At 43.2% G+C, this 17,513-nt stretch overlaps 1 protein-coding gene across 1 annotated transcript in view; it reads left to right on the forward strand.

Annotated features, from left to right (window-relative positions):
* plcg1 (phospholipase C, gamma 1) overlaps nucleotides 1-17,513 on the forward strand; it is a 61,185-nt gene that overhangs the window by 21,675 nt on the left and 21,997 nt on the right. The window contains exons 3-13 of the mRNA XM_072656504.1: nucleotides 1,366-1,518; nucleotides 1,695-1,788; nucleotides 2,107-2,154; nucleotides 5,606-5,690; nucleotides 6,176-6,259; nucleotides 7,540-7,562; nucleotides 8,665-8,734; nucleotides 9,463-9,564; nucleotides 12,554-12,672; nucleotides 16,477-16,562; nucleotides 17,374-17,494. Of these exons, the coding sequence (XP_072512605.1) occupies nucleotides 1,366-1,518; nucleotides 1,695-1,788; nucleotides 2,107-2,154; nucleotides 5,606-5,690; nucleotides 6,176-6,259; nucleotides 7,540-7,562; nucleotides 8,665-8,734; nucleotides 9,463-9,564; nucleotides 12,554-12,672; nucleotides 16,477-16,562; nucleotides 17,374-17,494 (985 nt within the window). The remainder of the gene's footprint in view (nucleotides 1-1,365; nucleotides 1,519-1,694; nucleotides 1,789-2,106; nucleotides 2,155-5,605; nucleotides 5,691-6,175; nucleotides 6,260-7,539; nucleotides 7,563-8,664; nucleotides 8,735-9,462; nucleotides 9,565-12,553; nucleotides 12,673-16,476; nucleotides 16,563-17,373; nucleotides 17,495-17,513) is intronic.

Genomic DNA, 17,513 nt, shown 5'->3' on the forward strand with positions numbered 1-17,513 from the left:
GTTGGAGTAACTGTCTCTAGTGTCCAGAGAAGAAGACTTTCTGCTAGATTCTGGAGGAGAATTGCTGTGAGGAATTGATTTGATTGCATTAGTGCTTTAGTGAGGTCAAGAAGTCACCCCAAAAAGTACTGGATGGAGCTCCACCACCACCACCATCATTCTAGAGAACACAGCTCTTCCACTGCTCCACAGCTCAATGCTGGGGGGCTTTACACCCCTCTAGCCCCGGTGCTTTTCCTTTCAGTCCTTCTGGATTTAGCTCATTTAATCAGTACCAAGAATTATTAACCATGTTTCAAACTACACTGTATGGACAAAAGTATTGGGACGCCTGCACATGAATTATTTCTTCTGAAATTAAGAGTATTAAGAGGTTATCCGAGCTCGTCCGCTGCCCACTGATGCCATATCGTCTGGCTTCACATGTATCGCAGGAGACCCGTTACGTCCTCACCCTCCTAGTGTCTGGAGCATTGCTAGGGCTAGGGGCAGCTACGGACGGGTGGGTTAGTTGGCAGGTGGATTAATCGAAGCAGTTTGGCAAAACCTAATATCTCAATAGTTTGATTATATTGATGTTTCTTTTGTAAAGATCAGTGGAGGAGTGTTGGAATCGATGCATCTGCAAGTTTAACTTTTTAATCTAAGCACGTTTTCACACCGGTCAGTTTAGGATGTTGAGTCCCTGTCCGTTAAATTCTGGCCACTAGGTTCAGAATTCAGGTATTGGTGCTGGGTGGAGAAAGCTGGGTGGTCACAGTAACTGTTGTTGACACAACCTCGGTCATTGCTGATCTCAGAATTGGCCATTGTATTTTTAAATTAATTAATGAATTAATTAATTATTTTATTATAATTTATATATTTTTTTATTATTATTATTTATAGGACCTGTTTTAATTCCAATGTCTGAATATTTTTAATAATTCAGATTTTGCTCTTTTAAAATGCTGTAATTTCTCCTCAGTAGCTTAAAGTGGTCTTTAAAAGACAGTGGTGGGCTTATGGAACCTACCTAAAACCCCTCATCCGCAACCCTCCACCACCCCGTCACCGCCCTTTTAACCCGGTCATCCATCACTCCTGGCTCCACTTATCACTTAGGGAGGGGGGGGGGCTGGCCCGGCCCCCCCTCATAGACTGAAGAAGGCATGTTCCCAAATATTAAAATATCATTTAGCGTAATTATTGAATTTATTTATTTCTGGGGAGATTGATCGTCCTGAAGCTATTGATGGCGACAGGCCTGCTGCAGGCTTTAGCGTAGGTCCGAACAGGTTGTGAACCTCAGTGTGATGAAGGTTGTGTAACTGATGACCCTGTCGCTCTGTCTGTCTGTCTGTCTTTCTGTCCCGTCCCTCCCAGTCGATATTCGGGAGATTAAGGAGATCCGTTCGGGTCAGAAGTCTCGGGACTTTGAGCGCTATGTGGAGGATTCAGCAGCCAGACCAGACCAGGCCCACTGCTTCGTCATCCTGTACGGGACGGAGTTCCGCCTTAAATCCCTCAGCCTAGCAGGTAGGCTCTGTTCCACGTTCGGACCTGTGGTTCTGTACAGATGCTTTAGGTCTCTGCCTGTGTGTGTGTGTGTGTGTGTGTGTGTGTGTGTGTGTGTGTGTGTGTGTGTGTGTGTGTGACATCTGACTGTATAGTAGTTGATCACTTTGTGTGTGTGTGTGTGTGTGTGTGTGTAGCTACATCGGACGAGGAGATGTCGATGTGGGTAAAGGGCCTGAACTGGCTGATGACGGACACCCTGCAATCTCCCACCCCTTTACAGATAGAACGGTGTGTATCTGCACAATCACCCACCCATAGCCTCCTAACCCTGATCCTAGTCCTACCCTTCACCTCATCTTAAAACCTAACCCTAACCCTCAGCCTGACCTCTTAATCCCAGCCTAATCCAGTTAGTCTCCAGTTCCAGACTTGGGTCAGCAGCAGCAGGTCAGCATCTGCTGAACGTTCAGATGCTGCTCCATCACTGAGAGGAGTCTGAGGAGTGACCACCCACCCCCTCCCCTCCAGATAAAGGGTCACTGAACAGCTCTACAGTCTGGCTCAGAAAGCTGATGGCCTGTCTTTCTTCTTCCTGTCTTGTTTCAGGTGGTTGAGGAAGCAGTTTTATGCTGTGGATCGCAGCAGGGAGGACAAGTAAGTCTGCCGCCTCGACTGTGCTGCGGGTTTAAGGCCCGTATGACAGGAGACCTGTTCCGTGTATTTAACACCTGAATGACTGATTTATTAAAACATCAATCAGACCAGAGGGGTGTGTGTGTGTGTGTGTGTGTGTGTGTGTGTGTGTGTGTGTGTGTGTGTGTGTGTGTGTGTGTGTGTGTGTGTCCTCCTAATGCAGCCCTCATGGCTTCAGAGAAGTTTGCTTTATGGGTTTATTTAAGGCCGTCTCGAATGACATATGGCTCTACCCCCTGGCTCTGACCCTGACCCTGTCGATAGGGGCGGCCCTGTTTCAGAGCCCTTTCATGTGCTTTTAAGAGAGCGAGGGAGACTCTCAGCAACACACACCGCGTTCTCTAACTGCTCAGATATCTCGGATGAAGCCTGTTGGCAGTAGAGCAGGAATTACTGATCATATTAATGTCAGTCATTGCCTTTAAAAAAAAAACATTACACATTCGCTTCACAACAGCTGAATCATTTATAGCAGTTGCTGAATAGTTGATACAGAATCTTGTATATTAGTTATTGAATCATTTAGAGCAGGTATTGAAACACTTCAAGATCATAAATAATTTATTGCAGTTACTGAGTTGTTTATAGTAGAGGCTGAATCGTTTGTAGTAGTTACTGAATTGGAAACAACCAAATCATTTATAGCAGTTGCGGAATAATTTATAGCAGTTGCTGAATCATTTCTGGAAGTTGCTGAATCATAGTGGATAAAGAATCAATTATATTAGTTACTGAATCATTTAGAGCAGTTACTGAACCATTTAGAGCAGTTGCTGAATCATAGTGGATAAAGAATCAATTAAATTCGTTATTGAATCATTTAGAGCAGTTACTGAAATACTTCAAGATGTTTATAGTAGAGGCTGAATCGTTTGTAATAGTTACTGAATTGTTTATAGATGTTGAATCATTTATAGCAGTTGCTGAATCATTTCTGGAAGTTGCTGAATCATTTATAGCAGTTGCTGAATCATTTCTGGAAGTTGCTGAATCATAGTGGATAAAGAATCAATTATATTAGTTACTGAATCATTTAGAGCAGTTACTGAAACATTTAGAGCAGTTGCTGAATCCTAGTGGATAAAGAATCAATTAAATTCGTTATTGAATCATTTATAGCAGTTATGGATTTGTTTATAGTTTATAATGATTACTGAATTGTATACAGTTGCTGAATCATTTATGGCAGTTGCTGAATCAAAGTGGATAAAGAATCAATTATATTAGTGACTGAATCATTTAGAGCAGTTACTGAAATACTTCATAATACTAATTTATTGCAGTTACGGAGTTGTTTATAGTAGGCACTGAATCGTTTGTAATGGTTACTGAATTGTTTATAGATGTTGATTTTATTTATAGCAGTTGCTGAATCACAGTGGATAAAGAATCAATTAAATTAGTTACTGAATCATTTATAGCAGTTACAGAAACACTAAGATACCAATTAATTAATTGCAGTTACTGATTTTTTTTTGTTTATAGTAGAGGCTGAATCACTTGTTATGGTTACTGAATTGTTTATAGATGTTGAATCATTTATGGCAGTTACTGAATCATTTACAGTATAAACAGAATCATTCATAGCAGCTACTGACTCATTTTTAGTTGATAGAGAATCATTTGTGAATGAAATCGAATCATTTATAGTACTGAATCACTTATACTAATTACCGAATTGTGTACAGTAGGTTCTGAATTGTTTGTAGATGTTGAATCATTTATAGTACATACTGAATCATTTGGTCATTACTGAGACATTTATAGCAGTTACAGAATCATAGATCTTAACCTTGGACGTATTCTGGGTTTATTTTTCAGACTGTGTATGTAAATGACCTCTTTTCTAATTGGCCGTCCTGTATTGTACAGGACGGCCTTCTTCTAAAAGTGCTCTGTCCGAAATGCTGCTTATGACTTCAGCGTGAAAGGGTGGAGTGGAATTCACAAAAACCTTGACTTAAATGTTTAGCTAGGTTACGTTTTCTTACGTGGTTTTGGGGGGGGAATTTACACCCAACGTCTCTCATAAGAACCACGGCTGAGAAATTCGGAGCCCTTTGAAATCCAGACACTGAGTCTTGGTTAGAAGACTGATTCACACGTTGGCTCTTTTCAGTTTGGTCTACTTTAAGAAGCTCAACTTGCTGACGCTGACTTAATAGACCTTATCAGCTCTCTCCCCACACACACACACACACACACACACACACACACACACACACACACACACACACACACAAAGGCACTCGCAGACCTGTCAGGTAGAGAGAGATAGAGTGCAGCCTCAGTTGGGGGCTGCAAGCAACTACACATCCTGCAACAGGAAACAAAGCTTTAGAGAATGAGTGTGTGCACTCCCCACGCACCCCACACACACACACACACACACACACACACACACTTAAACACAGCAAACAGAGAGTGGGGGAGAGAAGAGAGGAAGACAGGAAGAAAGGAAGAGCTAGACGGCCGGTTTGGAGCTGTAGTCTTCATGAGTCAGTGCAGTGAGCGGCGTGGAGGGGCAGTGATGTACAGCTTGTCTGGGATTCTGTGTTTTGCAGGCCGGAGTTCGGCTCATGCTTCAGATCCTCACGACCAAACAGCACTCCATACAGTGTTAAACACTTGTAGCAAGCAGGGGGATTGCTTGTGGCTGGTAGCGGGCAGGGGGATGGCTGGTAGCGGGCAAGGCAATCACTTGTAACTGAATCACTGAATCATGTGTTTCGCCTTCAGGATTCACTACTAATCAAGTACAACAGTTGCAGAATCACATGTAGCAAAAACGGAATCACCTGTGATCATCTGCAGCCGTTACTGAATCACTTCTTGCAGATACAGAAACATTTATTGTAGATTCGGAGTCGCCCCTGTAGCGGATTCTGATTCGGAGTCGCCCCTGTAGCGGATTCTGATTCGGGGTCGCCCCTGTAGCGGATTCTGATTCGGAGTCGCCCCTGTAGCGGATTCTGATTCGGAGTCGCCCCTGTAGCGGATTCTGATTCGGAGTCGCCCCTGTAGCGGATTCTGATTCGGAGTCGCCCCTGTAGCGGAGCCTGATTCGGAGTCGCCCCTGCTATACTCAGCGTGTCGGAGGCTGAGAGTGAAGGGGTGAATGATTGCCTGTGTGCAGCTTGGCGCCTCTGAGAGGAAATGTGAAGAAGCTGCAGGTCTTTATTGTGCTTCTACTTCCTGCTCTTCCTCAGTTCTTGATTTAATGGTAAAACCTCACTTCTGTTCGTCTGGAAAACGCTGCCCTGTGTGAATTATGGGATGAATGGGAGGGTGAGGTGTGAACTCTTCTGTGGTGTTGACCTGAACTGTGTGCTCTTCTGTTCTCTGTTCATCCATGATCTTATTTTCTATTTATTTATTTGTTTGTTTGTTTGTTTGTTTGTTTATTTTCTAGAATTTCTTGCAAGGATCTGAAAAGCATGCTGAGTCAAGTCAACTATCGAGTCCCGAACATGAAGTTTCTACGAGAGAAGCTTCCGGTAAAGCACAACAACATTTGTTTTATTCTTATTATTTAAATATATATATACATATATGCACATACAGTACAGTGTAGAAGCCTTTCTACTGCCAATAGAATAGGACTCTCTGAAGCAGATCAGCATCATGACCCTATCGGCACCCTGCTGCCTAATAATGCCAGGCGTGGGCTAGAGGGGTGTAAAGCCCCCCAGCATTGAGGAGCTGTGGAGCAGTGGAAGAGCTGTGTTCTCTGGAATGATGGATGGTGGAGCTCCATCCAGTACTTTTGGGTGGTGATCATCATCCACTCACTGATTCTTTTGTGGCTGAATGCAATCATATCCTCACAGCAATGCTCCTCCTCCAAAATGTAGTGGAAAGTCGTCTTCTCTGGACAGTAGAGACAGTTACTCCCACAAAAGCATTTATATATATATACATACACACACACACTGTCCTCATGTGTGACTCTTCCTCAGATGTGTGTAACTGTGTGTTTCAGGACGGGGAGTTGAGGAGTGGGGATGTGTCGTATTGTCAGTTTGCCCAGCTGTACCGTAGCCTAATGTTCGACGCACAGAAATCTGTAAGTTCTTTGTGTGTGTGTGTGTGTGTGTGTGTGTGTGTGTGTGTGTGTGTGTGTGTGTGTGTGTGTGTGTGTGTGTGTGTGTGTGTGTGTGTGTGTGGTAATCGAGGGCAAGCCCCCCCCCTTCTTTTTTGTTTTCTTTTTTCTTTTTTTTTTCTTTTCTTTTTTTTTTTTTTACTGAAACACTCTCTGAGCCTCTTCAGACCCGTGTGTGTGTGTGTGTTCGTTCTCAAATGGCCTCCCAATCAATACTCGTCCGCTTAAAAAGCCGCAAGATCTCTCTGCTAAAAGCCATTAGGCCATGCTGAAACGTGCACACACACACACACACACACACACCCCGAGAGTGAGCTCATTGGATTGAATTGTTTAGTCACTGGTGTGTGTGTGGGTGTGTGGGTGTGTGGGTGTGTGTGTGGGGCAGTTTACTCCTGTATGAAAATAAATGATGTTCTGGGAGAGTTTGAGCTTTTGAGCCTGACCAATCAGATCACTGCTATTGATGACCCAGTTTTGCCAGCAGCCCCCCGATAATCTCGCCCCCGTGTCGGAACAGTTTAAACCTTATGTAGTTGCAACCCCTGTTTAATGATTCACCGATTAGCCATAACATTAGTACCAGGGGAACAACGTTACTGACCGGTAAAGATAATAGAACTGATGATGTGGCTCTTCTCCGGGGGGCAACAAATACTAGGCAGCGAGTGAAGAAGCAGTCGGTTCTTGAAGGTGATGAAGGTGTAGAGAACAGACTGTGCTGTGAACCAGACTGATGATCTAGACGAGTCAGACTGGGTCAGAACATCAGGTCTTGTGGAGTGTTCCTCTCGGTAAGCAGTGGTCAGTACCAGCGACAGGGTCATGGGTGCACAAGGCTGATTGACTCCGCTCACGGAGGCTCCGCCCACCTCACAACTCACAGGACTTAAAGGATCTGCTGCTGCTGACGTTCGTCTTGGTGCCGGATGCCACAGCAGGACACCTGCAGAGGTCTTGTGTGAGCCTCGTGTGGTCAGAGCTGCTATAGCGGCACACTGAGACCTACTCAGTATTAGGGATGTGGTTTTAATGTTGTGGCTGATTGGTGTATGAGATAGGTGCAGGCTGAACGTGTGAACACTTGTTTATAGAGCAACTTCGGAGGTGCATGGGTTTGGGTTTAGGTGAAGGGGGTTGTGGGTTGGGGTGTAGGAGTGAAGGAGTGGGTTTTGGAGTTTAGGGGGAGGGGGTGTGTTTAGCTCCACTTGATTTAACCTCTTGTTCACTGCTTCTCTCCACAGATGGATATACCCTTCCTTCTCAGGTACGTCCTCTTCCTGTCTGCTGGTTATTTTCTATTAATTTATATATCTCTCACACACACACACACACACACACACACACTGCGGTCCATATCAGGTTTTAGTACTGTGTGAAAAACTGATGACAAGGAAGATAAATGTCTGTCTCTATCTGCCTGTCCACCTGCCTGTCTGTCTGTCTCCTTTTTTATCTGTCTGTCTGTCTCCTTTTTTATCTGTCTGTCTGTCTCCTTTTTTATCTGTCTGTCTGGGGTGTTTTCTATCTGTCTGCCTGTCTGTGTCTTTCTATCTGTCTGCCTGTCTGTGTCTTTCTTTCTGTCTGCCTGTCTGTGTCTTTCTTTCTGTCTGCCTGTCTGTGTCTTTCTTTCTGTCTGCCTGTCTGTGTCTTTCTTTCTTTCTGTCTGCCTGTCTGTGTCTTTCTTTCTATCTGTCTGCCTGTCTGTGTCTTTCTATCTGTCTGCCTGTCTGTGTCTTTCTATCTGTCTGCCTGTCTGTTTCTGTCTTCTTTTCTATCTGTCTGCCTGTCTGTTTCTGTCTTCTTTTCTATCTGTCTGTCTGTTTCTGTCTTCTTTTCTATCTGTCTGTCTGTTTCTGTCTTCTTTTCTATCTGTCTGTCTGTTTCTGTCTTCTTTTCTATCTGTCTGTCTGTTTGTCTGTCTCCTTTTCTATCTGCCTGCCTGTCTGCCTGTCTGTCTTTTTGTCTGCCTGCCTGTCTGCCTGTCTCTCTCTCTCGGTCTGTGTCTCTCTCTCTCGGTCTGTGTCTCTCTCTCTCGGTCTGTGTCTCTCTCTGTCTGTCTCTCTGTCTGTCTCTCTGTCTATATAATAATAATTATTAATGTTTAAGGTAAATGCGGGTGAGGTCAGTCAGGGGTCAGTCTCTAAAGTCAGTCTCTGAGCGTCTGCTCTGTATTAAATGAATATCTGTACAGGTCGGACTCGGCTCGTTTTATTTAGCCTGTTTTCGTTCGGTTTCGTTCATTAAAAATGAATAAAAGTAAAAAATTCTACATTTACCCAAAAATTCTGAAGCATCCAGCAAATCCCACACCCTGCAGCTACGCTAGCCTCCCCTGTTGTAACTGGGCTGCTCTTCTTCCCGCTCAGGTTCACAGAGAGGCCTGAGCAGAGGATCTCCCTGGAGGACTTTCAGAGCTTTCTTATTGAATATCAGAAGGTGAGGTGTTTTAATTTTCTTTATTTTATTTCATTTTTCTAAGAAAAAAAAGTGCAAGATATGCAGCTGGAGGATCTGCAGATCTGCAGGATTATTATTATTATTATTATTATTATTATTATTAAATTAATAATTTATTACATTTATTAATTATTAAATACTTTTTTACATGTATGAATTATTAAATAAGTTATTATAAATACAAATTATTAAATTAAATTGTATTATTATTCTATTATTAAATTAATAATAAAAATGTATTATTATTAAAGTAATAATTTGTTACATTATTAATTATTGAATCAAATTTTATTATTATTAATAATAAATTATTCTATTAAATCTTTTTCTGACTCTCCTGACTGTCAGAGCTGGATTGATATGACTGAAATTGAAGTGGTTATTATTCTATTAGTAGTTCATAGTCCTAATGATACTAAGCCTAGAGTGCAGGGGACCAATTAATCAATTGGTAATCAATCAATTATGGCCAACTTGGCTGCTTGGCTGTAATTGTGGGGAGGGAACCTGCCCTCAGCGCCTCCGCCGGCTCAGTGGGGGTCGGGTCGTTGCTCTATTTCTCTGGAAATGGGTTCGATTACATAATTCCTCTTTGAAGTTCACTGTTGTGGTCATGTGTGGTCACATCACATAACTTTTGTGTGTGTGTGTGTGTGTGTGTGTGTGTGTGTGTGTGTGTGTGTGTGTGTGTGTGTGTGTTTTTTCAGGAGCTCTGGGCTACAGACAATAACCAGGTGCAGGAATTCATGTTCCATTACCTGAAGGATCCCCTGAGGGAGATCGAGCAGCCTTACTTCATCCAGGATGAGGTAGGTTTTGAGCATGACTGATGACTGGCTCAATCTAGACCGCACAATGAGAGAGTCTGGTCTCCTGATGATGGTCGCCTCCGTGTTCATCCTGCTGATCTGTTTTAAGGGGGTTGGATTTATAGTAAATGTGTCTAAAATGATTTAATGTTGGTTAATCCTGTTCAGCAGAATTCACACCAGCGTGAGCTGATCCTGATTTGGAATCAGATCTAAAAAAAAAAAAAAAGTGCAACCTATAAAAAGTGGGACGCTTAAAGATCAGGATTTGAAGCCGTCTATAGGGGGTTTGAGTCAGAGTTATCGGTCTCTGTATCAGAACTCCGTATCAGCAGAATATCGCTATCGGAAGGTATCGGAAAGGAAACAGTGGTATTGGTGCATCCCTAATGAAATTACTCTTAGTGGAAAGGTGTGTGTGTGTGTGTGTGTGTGTGTGTGTGTGTGTGTGTGTGTGTGTGTGTGTGTGTGTGTGTGTGTGTGTGGCGCAACAGATAACACCACTACCTGCCACTGGGTTACAGCACCATGTGGGAGACCAGGGTTTGATTCCCGGTCTGGGTGGCTATGCTGCGCTACACCAATAAGAGTCCTTGGGCAAGACTCCTAACACTACATTGGCCCTCCTCTGTAATACGAGTCACCTTGTAAGTCGCTCTGGAGAAGAGCGCCAGCTAAAAATGCCCTAACTGTAAGTGTGTGTGTGTTATTTAATCATAATAATGTTTGTTTATGTATATGTATAAAAACAAACATTATTATGATCAAATAATAAATGTTACATATATAAACAAACAAACATTATTATGATTAAATAATAATAATTAATGGATGGTTTCATTGGTTTTGGGGATTTTTAACACTGTAAAAAAACACTGGTATCAGTAAATAAGCTGTTGAAAAGAAATGCTGACCAGAGCTTTAGATGATGAGGTTTTAAGATTTTTACAGAGATGAAAACATCTGTGCTTTTCTGGGCCTGGATTTAGTTCCGACTCCCTGGCCGGCCCTCATTTAGACCTTTGTCTTCTTCATGAATCTCCCATCTCTAAACATTAGCTGCAGCAGAGCGGCCAGGCAGTTCTGCTGTTTTACTCGCTGGACCTGAATCTTCCTTCTGTTCATGTCTAGAGTGCCTCGCATTTCCAGAGCAGTGATTAAATCTGGACACAAATCAGCAGTGTTGCGCAGACACTGGCACCTGCACACCCTGGTATCGGTATCAGCAATAGAAAGCACCGACAGCATGAAGCTTACTGACTGATTGATTGATTGATTGTAAAAATAAATAAATAAATATAAAAAAATAAAATCTAAGAACATTTTAGTTTGCAAACTTTGTTCTGAAACCAAACATTTAAACAACCAGTGAATCCAGTCCTAAAGTTATTATCATTAAACAGAGATTTAATGAACTTTTAGCACTTTATTATTATTATTATTATTATTATTATTATTCTTTGGTTTCAGCAGCTTGTTTAAAGGAAACACTGAAGTTTAGAAGCTTTTTTCCACAGAGATATTCACATTAGTCTTATTTCATAATATTTAATATATCTGATTTTATATTGCTACCAGTACTCTCTCACTTTTGCAGGAGGTCTTAGAGTTCTTCTCAGACTCTCCTCGGTGCCTTGCTTTGCAGCTGGCCTGGTTTAGCATCTGCAAAACCACCCGGCCCCTGAATGTCCTCCTTTCAAGTTCTTCCTGAGGTTTTGCGGTGGCGTCTGCAATGAGACAAATATTTCTATCTGTGTTTGTTTGTTTGTTTGTTTGTTTATTTATTTATTTGATAAGCTCCTCCTCTGTTGACGACCTCGGTTCTCCAGAGATTTGTCTCCTGTTCAGATGAATATTGCTCATTATTTCTCAGCACGGTAGCGCGAGGAGAGGAGAGCGCACTGGGCTGAACTCTGGTTAGCATGGTGGTGGCGGTGGCATGTTTGCTGGCACGCTCTGCGCTCTGCATTGAAGACGGACCACGAACGTTTCGCTGGTAGACAGGACCTTTTGATGTTATCTCCACAAAGCCTTTGATGTGAAGGCGCTGTAGATGCCCAGGCTGATGCTGTGCCGTTTCCGTGTCGGCCTTTGGGGGGGGGGGGGGGGGTGGCACAGCGTGTCCTGAAATGTAAACGAGGCTCGAGGCCGGGGCAGTTGGTGACGTCGGTACGGACGCAGCTGATGTCCCGAAGAAGCAGCTCTGCAGGTTCTTCGAGCTCCAGCAGGCGATGTGGTTCATGAGTTTTGGAGAGTAGCACGGTTACTGATGTGCACTTTAGATTTGAGGGGGTGCATCAACTTCCCTTCTGTGCAGTGAACACACACACACACACACCAGTGAAAAACACACTGCCCAGAGCGGTGGGCAACCATTGCTGCGGTGCCCAGGGAGCAGAGGGGGTGAAGGGTCTTGCTTGTCGAGCCCGGGTATCGAACCCACAACCCAGTCATCAATAGCCCGGAGCTCTAACCACTGAGCCACCACTGCCCACTATAAATAACCTAAAGGCAACATTGAGTAAGACCCCCAGTGCGGGTCATAAAATAAAAAAAAAATGTGGTTCAGATACTCGAATTATTTGGCCTCTTAGGGCCCCCAAGAGCACAAAGATATCATGATAACAATATATTTACATTAAAAAAAAAAACTTTGAATAATAAAATGGTAAAATGGAATTATTACATTTGTGTTGAATTTGAAGGAAAGACTTCGTAGTTGGATCAGATGTGTTTCTGTTCTTTAATCTGTATCAGAATTTCTCCTTGTAACAAAACAAAAACATGGAGATACGGGGTTTTTGAGTGACAGAGATGATACCCAGTAGTTTCACAGTGAGCTGCACTGTCTGTGATCAATAATTCAATTAATTTTCAAAACATTCTCTCTCTCTCTCTCTCTCGCTGTCTCTCTCTCGCTGTCTCTCTCTCGCTGTCTCTCTCTCGCTGTCTCTCTCTCGCTGTCTCTCTCTCGCTGTCTCTCTCTCAGTTCCTCACGTACCTGTTCTCCAGAGAGAACTCTATCTGGGATGCCAAGCTGGACGTTGTGCGTCCGGAGGACATGAACAATCCTCTCTCTCACTACTGGATTTCCTCCTCCCACAACACGTAAGCCCTGAAACACCGAGCCCGCAGAACGCTTCACTCAGCTCAACTAACTGAGGAGTCTGCTGAAGTATCAGATGTCTGGTCACCTGCAAACCTTCAAATTTCAGATTTAATTTTTACTGTTTTCTTGTAAACGTCCTGAAGGAAATCTTTGTCTAGAAGACATCACTGATTTGAAAAGTTCAAGTTCTAACCAAGTGAAATCCTCTAAACCTAATCTGCAATCTAATCTTTCACTTTCACATGGTTGTATGAATAATATAAGATACTTATCTCTAACTTCTTTTTTACAGCCGTTTTATTCCACGTTTGCTTGTTTCAGATGGTATTGATGCTGTTGTATTGACACACAGTATTGATTCATTCAATAAATTAGACACTTCTAGTAGAAAACACTATATGGACTGTATGGACAAAAGTATTGGGACACCTGCTTATTCGCGGTCTCTTCTGAAAACAAGGGTACTAAAAAGAGCTGATTGTCTCTACTGTCCAGAGAAGAAGACCATCTACTAGATTTTAGAGGAGCATTGCTGTGAGGATTTGATTGCATACAGCAACGAGAGCGCCTCATCATCCCCAACTCCCCAGCTTATCCCATTTAAAAGTACTGGATGGAGCTCCACCACCATCCATCATTCCAGAGAACACCGTTCTTCCACTGCTCCACAGCTCCTCAATGCTGGGGGGCTTTATACCCCCCCTCTAACCCACGCCTGGCATTAGGCAGCATGGTGCCAATAGGGTCATGATGTTCATCTCCCCCAGAGAGTCCTATTCTATTGGAAAGTAATGTCCACAATAAAAAAGTGTGCATCTATTGAATCTATTATTATTATTAAAATTTTTGCTGATGGGTGAATTTTCTCTAGAACAGAGTGTTCCCCACCAAACCCTCTAAACCCTCCTCCGAAGAACTGAACCGATGTCAATCTGAACGAGTGAACTTCCTCCTCAGCTGCTTCTGAGATAACGAAAACCACAGCGCTGCTGCAGCTCACAGGCCAATTCAGAGCCTGATCCCAACCAGAGGTGTGACTGAGACACTTCAGCAGAAACAGCACCTCTGACCACTGCGGAAGTCACTCGAGCCCTAACCAGGACCAAGGCAGACACTTCTTACACCTTCCTGTTCTTTTAGAACCTTCTGAAAGCGACAGCCTTCTCCAGACCTCGTCTGTTCACATGATCACCACAGCTCAACTCCTCACCACAGATCACACGGATGTGCAAATGCGCACACACAGCTTAGTCCCAGTCTAGTCCCTGTAGAGAAGTACTGCCAATAGAATAGGACTCTCTGCAGGAGCAGATCAACATCATGACCCTATTGGCTCCATGCTGCCTAATGCCAGGCGTGGGCTAATAGAGGGGTGTAAAGCCCCCCAGCATTGAGGAGCTGTGGAGCAGTGGAAGAACTGTGTTCTCTGAAATTATGGATGGTGGTGGAGCTCCATCCAGTACGTTTGGGATGAGAAGAGTTGAGGATGATGAGGTGGGGTGGTGATGATCATCATTCAACCTCCTGACCTCACTAACGCTCCTCACTCAATGCAGTCGACGCAAAACTTTTTAATAGCCTTGATTTTCAGAAGAAACAATGCAGACACGAGTAGGTGTCCCAATACTTTTGTCCATGTAGTGTGTTTTAATTGGAGGCGAAACGCTGAATTGCATCACAATTACTTTATCTTGGTACATCCTGGACATCAACAGTGCTGATGCTTCATTATAAAGACAGTGTAATTGATTACCTTGGCCCCCAGGGAGCAACTGGGGGTTGGGTGCCTTGCTTAAGAGGACCTCAGATGTAGATGCCAGTCCTGGAGATCGGACCAGCGACCTTAAGGTCCTAAGACTTGAAACTTTATGGCCACGGCTGATCATAAGGACACCGTAAGTGCCTTGCCCAAGGACATGAGCAGAAGTACCCAGTCAGTCCTGGGCTTTGAACCCACAACCTTCTACTCCCTGCTTTACATCTCCTACATCAGCTGGGCCTCCTGTTCAACCGAACTTGGTCCGGTCTGGTCAATCAGTGGCCATCTTTGCAGCGCTGCTGGGTAGTTACTTCCAGTCACGAAAGCTCCAGGCTCTGATCTCTGCAAATGTGGAGAGAAATCCTGGAAACGCTGGATCAGATTATCCTCAGAATGTAAATCGCTGATGAAATCTGACCGAAAATGTGATTTCGGCTTGTTCTTGCAGTGCTTGAGCAGATCTCGGAGAGGAGTCTCGGGGAGTGGACTGTGCAGCCCAGCAAGCCCATTGGCCTTTTGTTCGTAAACGGGACTTTGTTCAGGGTCCTGAGAACTCCCTAAAATCAACATGACCCAGTTACACAGTACAACTTCTGTCTTCACACCCCCTCGACCTCAAGTCACATCTGTACCTGTCCCTTAGGTTCAAAGCAAAATAGTAAAAAAACAAAACGAATATAAATATATTTAATAAAAAAAATTATCAATATAATTTCAGTTTTGAAATGGAACAGAACTGACAAATCTCAAATAAAATACAGATCTGTACACAAACCAAATATAATAATAATAATAATAATAATAATAATAATGAGAATTTCCCTACTGTGGGACTAATAAAGGATCATCTTATCCTATCTTATCCCAATAATAATAATAATGGCAATAACCAGCATAAAATTAGTCATACATATCTAAATCAGATACTTACATTTTTAAAATTCCAAAAATAATTCTCAGCTGAAATGCTTAAATAAAAGTGTAGGAAAAACAACATGAGTCACTCCGGGGTCAGTCAGTGTCCTAAAGTCATATACTCCCTTTTCTACTCTCTCCTCCCTTATAGCGTCTCTGATTCAGTGCACTACTGTCTGCAAACTTCACTAAATGAAATTAAATTAAATTAAACTAATTATAATTCTGGTTTTAATGAGATATATGTAAACCCAGACTGAAGACCCTCCTCCTCTTCAGAGAGGAATTTGTTGAAGAGTAGAGTATTATGGTCTTCATATTGACTTGTGTTTAGTAGAGTCTGAGATTAGAGGATCTTCTGGAGAAGAGCATCTGCTAAATGCTGTGAATGGAAATGTAGATCTAACGCCCCTATATATATATAAATAATTTTTTTGTTTTTGTTTTATACACCATATCATCCATCCCTAGGCCCTGGAGTGACTCGTGGTGTTTTCCCCACATTTTTATTTAAGTATTTATTTTTGAAGAATTATTTTTGGAATTTTAAAAATGTAAGTGATCTGATTTAGATATGCATTACTATTTTTATTATTATTATTATTTGATTTGTATTTGATTTCTGAGGTTTGTCAGTTTTGTTCCATTTCAAAACTGAATTATTTAGATGATTTATTTATTTTTTTTAAACTTGACTTGGCTAATGGATGGAGCGGAGGTTTAGCTGTGCTTGACTCTGGGAGATTTGGTCTTGGAATAATACTGAAACTCATTCAGGGAAAATACGAGGAGTTTTCCTCCAGTTGACCGTACGCATGAGAACGGGACCTCTGGTAAAGAGACTGCCTCCGCTGTCAAACAATGGCTGCAGGGCTGCAGAGCGGGAACGCTGGAGCGATAAACGCTTCAATTGCCGGGTTAAGCAATTGAAGCAATTGTTTTTTTAATGCAACAATGCATATTTTACTGTGTAAACAGATGTAAGTACGCTGGCATAGATGTGTAAATGTATGTGTGTGTGCCTGTAAATAAATAAATAAAAAAGTAGAGAGGGAGCAGGAGAGTGGGAGAGGGAGGTGTACTATGCTATGCAGACTTGCCGGCCCTGACGCAAGTGTCTTGTTTTTAGCTACCTGACAGGAGACCAGTTTTCCAGCGAGTCGTCACTGGAGGCATACGCCCGCTGCCTCAGGATGGGCTGCAGATGCATCGAGCGTGAGTGACCCTTCATCACCTTCACCTCACCCCCAGTTTACCCCAAGTGATGCGGATGCTGTACCGTATTGCAGCTCTTTCAATTCAGTTGCCCACCAATATGTTAACCCTTTATGTTCAACAACTCATTTATTTATTTATTTTCAAAAAATGTTTCCATTATTTGTCAGACCAAGAAAAAAGACAAAAGTATTGGGACACCTACAGGTGCTCCCCCTTTGCTCTAAGCTCTACCAGCAGCAGCAGCAGGTCTGGAGCTCTGCTGCAGTTACTGAGTCAGTTGGAGGCTTTTCTGCACTCTGCTCTGAGCTCAGCACTCGGCCCTGACCCCGCTCTGTAACTTTACGTGGTCTGACAGACACTCGGTGGACACTGAGCTGCTCTCTGTGAGCTGTTCCTCCTAAACTCTTCCACTGTTCAATAATAACACCACTCACAGCTGATGGAGGAAGATCTAGGAGGGAGGAGATTTAACCAGCTGACTTGTTGTTGGTGCAGCGGTGTCTCCTGTTACATACAGAACCACGCTGGAGTTCAGTGAGCTCTTCAGAACCTCCCGTTCTTTCACTGATGTGTGGAGGAAAGACAGACTGCAGGGCTAGAGGCTGAACAGGACTGAATCAAACACCTGTATTCAGTGATTAAGAGTGTCCCAATACTTTTGTCCATGTGTATATTGTATATTCATATTATTTTGGTGACCTCTGGACCTGGTGCTCTACTGAACATTGCTGTAGCTTCTGTTGTCTAGTAGAGCTGCTCTGTTTACCTCACTGTGTCTGAAGCTCTGGCGTCTCGCTGTGTTTTGCAGTGGACTGCTGGGACGGTCCTGATGGAATGCCAGTCATCTACCACGGCCACACTCTGACCACCAAGATCAAATTCTGTGACGTTCTCACGACCATCAAAGAGCACGCCTTCGTCACGTCCGAGTACGTACCTTTACTGCAT

The sequence above is a fragment of the Salminus brasiliensis genome, chromosome 14 (genome assembly GCF_030463535.1).
Source record: "Salminus brasiliensis chromosome 14, fSalBra1.hap2, whole genome shotgun sequence".
Taxonomy (NCBI): domain Eukaryota; kingdom Metazoa; phylum Chordata; class Actinopteri; order Characiformes; family Bryconidae; genus Salminus; species Salminus brasiliensis.